Here is an 8,082-nt window from a genome sequence, read left to right on the forward strand (position 1 = left end):
TTGGGAGGTATGAATTTACAAAGCTGCCAATTGTCCGGGGGGGGGGGGGGGCGGGGGGGGAATGGGGGGATTCATTTGTGGAATTTACAAAGTCTTACATGTTTCTAGTTACTTATCACCTGCTCACCTCTGCCACCCTAGGTTTAAATGACCTAACCTTTCCAGGGAGGAATAGCATTTGTCAGGCAAGATGAGCCCTAAGAAAGCGTCTGGTGCACAGAACAGGAAGCGAAAGGCCTTAGCAGAGCAGGCAATTCAAAAGCAAGCAGGGGCTTTAAAAAGACTGTTTGTAAAATCTTCTGAACATGGTGGTGGCACCAATGTACCGAGCACTGCTGAGGAATCGACTTCAGATGTTCCGCAGCAAGAATGTGAAATAAGGAGTGGTATGGACACAATTCCATTGGAGCCAGGAGAACCGTCAACGTCATTGCAAATTGCACACGGCACCTGACCTGCTGCCACCCATCCGGAACGCCTCTCCATTCTGGCCGTCATCTCTGCGCTCCGATTGGCTGTGAGCGTCAGGCAGACAGCCAATCAGAGTGCAGGGGTGACTGCCAGCGAGGAGAGGCGTTGCAGACGGACGGCAGCAGGTGGGGTGCGATGCGGACCGGAAGTAAGTGAGCGGCAGGTATGCCGTTCGGGGGTTTGCGAGGACACCCAGATGGTGGGGAAACCCTTAATGGGATGCCCCTGACTCGATAGGGCTGTAGACCGAGAGTCATTTTTTAAACTTTTGGACCGCTTTAAAGCACTTTATAACTCCCGTTATTGCAGTATTAGTGTATTTGGATATTCTTGAAGTGTTTTGCAGGGAAACACAAGTTTTCTAAGTAAACGTGTTGTCAATACTAAAGCGTTATTGTTTTCTTTCAAAGTTTGGGGGGGGGGGGGGGCGCCGTCTTGCAGTCTCGCACAGGGCGCCTTTTGGGCTAAGTCCGGCCCTGCGCACACGCACCCGATGAGAACCAGGGAGCGGAGAAGAATGAAGGAGAAGACGCACGCCTGCAGGAGGAGCGCGCCACAGCGGGTAAGTATGAGCGGGGGAGCGGCGGAGGTCCCAGCAGCAGGCACGGCCGCAGAAGGAGTGGCCGTGACAATATATGCTCCTTAAAATAACTTCAAAACCGAAAAGCCCCCTAAGAAAATAAGTTTTGTAAATTTCCTTGAAAAAAAATGAAAATTGCTGTCTAACTATCAATTCTTTTACCATCCTAAAAATCTAAAAAGGACATTTGAACAATGGTACTGATGTTAAGAAGACATAGGGTAAATGTTATTTATTAACTTTTTTCGTTTGGTAGCCTTTCTAATTTTTCATCAAATTTCAGGATTTTTTTATACATGTATAAATAATGCAAAACTTCAATGCAAACTCTAATTTCTAAGTAACGGAGGAAGATATTGATGGACTTGCCTTTGAAACAGCTACACACGCATATGAATTATTTGGGTTGTTAATTCATAGTGACAGATACTCTTTAATGTTGCAAAAAATATTATAAAGAACTACAGCAATACATATATTATTTTGTTATGTCTTGAAAACCAATTTTAATGAACAAATCCCTGGCGGTCTATGGTCTAGAGCGACATGAAAGTTAATGGTAATATCATTCATAGTTCACTAGGGGTTAAAGCAGTTTTAGAGCTAAATACAATTTCCTACCCTTTACTATTTAGGTCTCAAGAAAAATGGTGCTTCTAATAAATGTATGATTCATTATTAGTTTATTTTCTAAATATTTACAGTGTGTTATTGATCACAGTATAGTATAGAGATTTATCTTTTTTTCTCTCCAGGTATTTTGGGCCCTACAGCTTGTTACCGTGTTAGTCCCAGGAGCAGTTTTTCATCTCTATGCAGCCTGTAAGAGTATAGATCAAGAAGACATCCTCCAGAAACCAGTTTACACCGTTTTTTATATAATCTCTGTACTGTTAAGGATTACTTTGGAAGTAGTAGCCTTTTGGCTACAGAGTCATCTTTTTGGTTTTCAAGTGAATCCAATCTTTAAATGTGATGCAGGAAGCCTAGATAAGAAATATAATTTGACCAGGTGCATGGTCCCAGAACACTTTGAGAAAACAATCTTCCTAATTGCAATGTATACATTTACTGTAATTACAATGGTATTGTGTGTAGCGGAGATATTTGAGATCCTGTATCGGCGTTTGGGATTCCTAAACAATCAGTAGATATGCCGTCTGGTGCAGAAATATGGGAACATGCTGTAAATGCAAAAAAACAAGACAAATCTGCAATTTTACTGCAGGTTTTTATATGTGTGATATTATATTTGGCAGCATTGATAGCATGTATTTAATTGTAAATATGTACATATTGCACTAATATCAATTTGTATACATAGACTGATTATGGCTATGAAGTAGGAGGAGAAGTGCCAAAGTTCAGGTGATGATACACTAGTATTATTATGACATGTAGTAAACAAATGTTTATTGCGGTGATGAAACAGAGTTCCATTTCTTTTACTTACTAATAGGGGAGACAAGCATTTAATTCTTCTTTTGGGCCAAAAGTTGCTCTAAGAAAATATTCCTATAACATATACTAAAATATTATTTAATTCACATACTTATAAACACATCACAATGTAAATAATAAGCCAAAGACATGGTTTTATAACATATATGAATGTATGATTGACCAAAACAAAGTAAGGTTTTCCATTTTCTGGTTACATTTTATAAACTTGAAACCTCCAAAAAACCTCCAATATATGATATAACGTGTCCCCTCACTATACAACGCAACCAATAGCCCAATGGCAAAATACTATAAATCCAAACCCTTCCTAAAAAATCACAAAAACAAAATTAGAAATATAAAGAGGTAATGTATTTGTTAACTACACAATTACTAAAAGCTTATAAGCACTTGAATATGTAATCAATAATATACAGCTCTAGCAAAAATTAAGAGACCACCACATCAAAACCCTGTCATGGACAGCCCAATCTCCAGACCTGAACCCCACTGAAAACCTCTGGAATGTAATCAAGAGGATGATAGATCGTCACAAGCCATCAGACAAAGAACTGCTTAAATGTTTGTGCCAGAAGCAGTGAAAAAGACTGGTGGAAAGCATCCCAAGACACATGAAAGCTGTGATTAAAAATCATGGTTATTCCACAAAATATTGATTTCTGAACTCTTCCTGAGTTAAAACATTAGTATTGTTGTTTCTAAATGATTATGAACTTGTTTTCTTTGCATTATTTGAGAACTGAAAGCATTGGTTTTGTTTTAATTTGGATCATTTATCCGTTTCAGAGAAAAATACAAAATTTATGGTTTGGAAATTCGGAGACATGTTGTCAGAAGTTTATAGAATAAATGAACAATTTACATTTTACTCAAAATATACCTATACAGAGTAAAATCAGACAAGCTGAACAATTTGCAGTGGTCTCTCAATTTTTGCCAGAGGTGTAGGAGAAACCAGACTAAAAAGACATACATAAGGGGGACGATCCAGATCATATAGTAGTCTACATAAAAAAAGACCCCCAATACAGAGACAAAAATACTCCACAGAACTAACCATACTGGTCAAGATAAATGTTACATCCGTATTACATCAATTAAACCACATGCCTCAAAAACATTACATAATGATCAATTGGTGTCCAAATAGAAATTAGGATAACCTGAGAGAAATTAATACACTAGAAAAAAGAACGAAGAATAATAAACAATAATAAAAAAAAACCCAGTGAGCATCACAGAGTTAGATCTCTTTACAGTTTTGGCTTTTTTGTGAGTGCCATGTATATGTCCTTGTGTTTAGATCTATCATGCATTTTACAAATCCTACCATTTAATTTAACAAGCCATGCTTCTATCATGCTTCCTGGCATTTTTCTCTGATTATAATTTTATATTATTTTATTATTATTTGTTACTTTTTTTGTACTGTAAAAATTAATTTCAGGTTTTTCTAATATCTATTTGGACAAAATTACCACTTAATCATTAAGTAATATTTTTAAGGTATCTAATTTTATTGATGCAATATGGATCTGACATTTATCATGATCGTTATCATGATCTTTTTGATGTAGACTACTATATAATTTGAGTTTGCCACTTTACGTCTTTTTAGTCTGGTTTCTCCATCATTATTTTTTAGTCAAGCTTATTTATTTGAGCTTGTTGCAATTGTGGAGTAACTTAATATATTACCTATTTAATTTTGACATTTTATAAACTTTATTATTTTAAAATAAAGAATGAAAACCTGTTTACAAAGTGATATGACAATGTGATATGTCAGCTAATCAGTGAAGATGCTGCTATACAGTACAGACCTAAAGTTTGGACACACCTTCTCATTTAAAGATTTTTCTGTATTTTCATGACTATGAAAATTGTACATTCACACTGAAGGCATCAAAACTATGAATTAACACATGTGGAATTATATACTTAACAAACAGGTGTGAAACAACTGAAATTATGTCTTATATTCTAGGTTCTTCAAAGTAGCCACCTTTTGCTTTGATGACTGCTTTGCACACTCCTGGCATTCTCTTCATGAGCTTCAAGAGGTAGTCACCGGGAATGGTCTTCCAACAATCTTGCAGGAGTTCCCAGAGTTGCTTAACACTTGTTGGCCCTTTTGCCTTCACTCTGCTCACCCCAAAACATCTCGATTGGGTTCAGGTCTGGTGACTGTAGATCATCTGGCGTAGCACCTTATCACTCTCCTTCTTGGTCAAATAGCCCTTACACAGCCTGGAGGTGTGTTTGGGGTCATTGTCCTTTTGAAAAGAAAAATGATGGTCCAACTAAACGCAAACCGGATGGAATAGCATGCCGCTGCAAGATGCTCTGGTAGCCATGCTGGTTCAGTATGCCTTCAATTTTGAATAAATCCCCAACAGTGTCACCAGCAAAGCACCCCCACACCATCACATCTTCTCCTCCATGCTTCACAGTGGGAACCAGGCATGTAGAGTCCATCCGTTCACCTTTTCTGCGTCACACAAAGACATGGTGGTTGGAACCAAAGATCTCAAATTTGGACTCATCAGACCAAAGCACAGATTTCCACTGGTCTAATGTCCATTCCTTGTGTTCTTTATCCCAAACAAGTCTCTTCTGCTTGTTGCTTGTCCTTAGCAGTGCTTACCTAGCAGCTATTTTACCATGAAGGCCTGCTGCACAAAGTATCCTCTTAACAGTTGTTGTAGAGATGTGTCTGCTGCTAGAACTCTGTGTGGCACTGACCTGGTCTCCAATCTAAGCTGCTGTTAACCTGCAATTTCTGAGGCTGGTGACTCAGATAAACTTATCCTCAGAAGCAGAGGTGACTCTTTGTCTTCCTTTCCTGGGGCGGCCCTCATGTGAGCCAGTTTCTTTTGTAGCGCTTGATGGCTTTTGCCACTGCAATTGGGGGCACTTTCAAAGTTTGCCCAATTTTTCGGACTGACTGACCTTCATTTCTTAAAGTAATGATGGCCACACGTTTTTCTTTACTTAGCTGCTTTTTTTCTTGCCATAATACAAATTCTAACAGTCTATTCAGTAGGACTATCAGTTGTGTATCCACCAGACTTCTGCACAACACAACTGATGTTCTCAAGTCCATTTATAAGGAAATAAATCCCACTTATTAAACCTGACAGGGCACACCTGTGAATTGAAAACCATTCCGGGTGACTACCTCTTGAAGCTCATCAAGAGAATGCCAAGAGTGTGCAAAGCAGTCATCAAAGCAAAAGGTGGCTACTTTGAAGAACCTAGAATATAAGACATAATTTCAGTTGTTTCACACTTTTTTGTTAAGTATATAATCCCACATGTGTTAATTCATAGTTTTGATACCTTCAGTGTGAATGTACAATTTTCATAATCATGAAAATACAGAAAAATCTTTAAATGAGAAGGTGTGTCCAAACTTTTGGTCTGTACTGTATGTTTTTGGCCAAGCTACAGCAAATCACAAGTGGATTACCACTAACTGATGTACTCAACCTGTGCTTGGGATGGTTTCAAGCTGTGAGTACAGAAGTAGCAGACCAAGGAGCAGTGATTTGTCTGCGGATTCTCCATCTCCACCAGATGTGTAATAGCATATTAACAATATTAACAAATAGGATCACAGCCTCATTACATTTTATTCTCAGCAATATCTGAAAGCATGATACTGCTACTGAAATATTCATAAAATGCCATTTTTGCAGTGAATTATCATTATGGGAGTCAAATAGCAAAGCATTGTGATGTTGTAAGCATGAATGACTGATCTTTTTACTTAAACAAGAATAACATAGTATGTTTTTTTCTATTCGTAATAGCCGACATTTGAATTGTATTTTCACTGAAATGCTGTGTTTCCCGGCTTTTATATCAGAACGTGTTGAAATGCTAAACTAAAGCTGCTTGCTCATACTAGATAAACATGTGGAAGTAAAATACAGGTATATACTAATTTTCACAGGTATTTAATACTTGCAAAATGCTTTCATAAACTTCAATTAGTTATCCAGTAAAAAGTACTAAAAATAATCGACAAGTGTAAAGTTGGCCACCAAGTAGAAACCATGGATGGACGAAAAGCCAATTTATACGATTCTGTTGACTCTGTGTGCTTTTTTAGATCATGGACGAGTTTGACACAAGCAAATATCTGTGGGAAAAGTTGATCTTCTGTTTATCAGTAGAATACAAGTGATACAACAAAGATCGATTTGCAAATTTTGTTCACTCTCCTTTACCATAATTTTTATTTATTTATGGTGCAATAAAAACTAGATACAATAGGCAGTGGTTGGAACCACCTTCACTTTTTCTTGTCTGGTCAAATAATAGAGACCACTGGGTTATAAGGTGGAGGTAACATTATTATGGTGAAAAAAGTAATTTTCCGTTACCAAGAATGATCTTAATCAATTAGTCTGTTTGAGTTGGTCATGTTTCTGATAACATTAAGTTACTCTTGAAAACCAGCTTCTCAACAAACATTTTGCCTTTAGATTGTATTGTTCTTTCAATTCACATTTTTTATGAATAGATTTTAATGTTTAGTTCAGGACTCCTATCAAATATCCATCCAATTTGTTTAACAAGAAAGGGCATCCCTTCTTTCAACCTAGATTTTAAATCTGCTATTGTTTCAAACTGTAATCTCAGGAACAGTCTTTATATGTCAACAGTTTGTGTAATGTAAACTGATTGTGTTTTATTCATTCACACGTTTTGGGTATTTTTTTATTTAAATGTCAAATATTGTATGCAAAAATAAAAAATATTTATAATTTTATTGTTCATACGGTATGTTGTGCGTAGAAAAACAGGCCTCCTTGCTGTGGCTCAGACTAGCCAGTACTCGCTCCCATGTGCCAAACACACCTCCATTACATAGGTGTAACCACACCCAGGTGTCTATCACATGGCTAGTCAGGTGATCGTGACATCACCACAGGTCCTCAAACACACAACAATCTTAGGTATTCAGACACATTCCTTTGGGTGGGTTTATAGGTGAATGGACCCACCCGTCTCTCCAATCACCTGGAAACCTTCCCAATGTAAAACAAATCCCTCAGCAGTAGATCTGCTAAGCAAAACATCTCCAGGCCTGCATCACAGGGCCACCCACCTCTGTGATACATACTGCTCATTAATCCCATGACCAGTTGCTATACCACAATACATATATATATACATACATATACCCTATATACTCCTTCCCTCAGCTTATACACGAGTCAATTGTCCAGAATGCTGGTGGGGGGAGGGGAAGCGGACATCATAATCACCCTCCGTCACTGCATCTCTGTCCCTGCATCTCCGTTGTCACGGCGCTGGCAGCTCTCCTGTCCTGTGCTGAGCAGTCACGTGGTACCGCTCATTAAAGTAATGAATATGGATGCATCTCCACTCTCATAGGCGTGGTGCGCATATTCATTACCTTAATGAGCGGTACCATGTGACCGCTGAGCAGAGGAGAGGAGAGCCGCAGGCGCCGGACAATGGAGATGCAGGTGCAAGGAGGGTGAGTATGACAGGGGGGAAATGTGAGCCATGCATACAATCAGGGGAAGAGG

At 38.3% G+C, this 8,082-nt stretch overlaps 1 protein-coding gene across 2 annotated transcripts in view; it reads left to right on the forward strand.

Annotated features, from left to right (window-relative positions):
* LOC143804720 (solute carrier family 22 member 2-like) overlaps positions 1 to 4,382 on the forward strand; it is a 283,856-nt gene extending 279,474 nt beyond the window's left edge. The window contains exon 13 of one of the 2 annotated variants that reach the window (XR_013221078.1): positions 1,807 to 1,942. Coding sequence is in view for 1 of the 2 variants with exons in the window: in XM_077283100.1 (XP_077139215.1) it covers positions 1,807 to 2,202 (396 nt within the window). In the remaining variant the exon portion in view is untranslated. Of the gene's footprint in view, positions 1 to 1,806 lie in introns of both variants that reach the window. The other variant, XM_077283100.1, reaches the window with a different exon arrangement.
* Positions 4,383 to 8,082: the final 3,700 nt, after the last annotated feature.

The sequence above is a fragment of the Ranitomeya variabilis genome, chromosome 2 (genome assembly GCF_051348905.1).
Source record: "Ranitomeya variabilis isolate aRanVar5 chromosome 2, aRanVar5.hap1, whole genome shotgun sequence".
Classification (NCBI taxonomy): Eukaryota; Metazoa; Chordata; class Amphibia; order Anura; family Dendrobatidae; genus Ranitomeya; species Ranitomeya variabilis.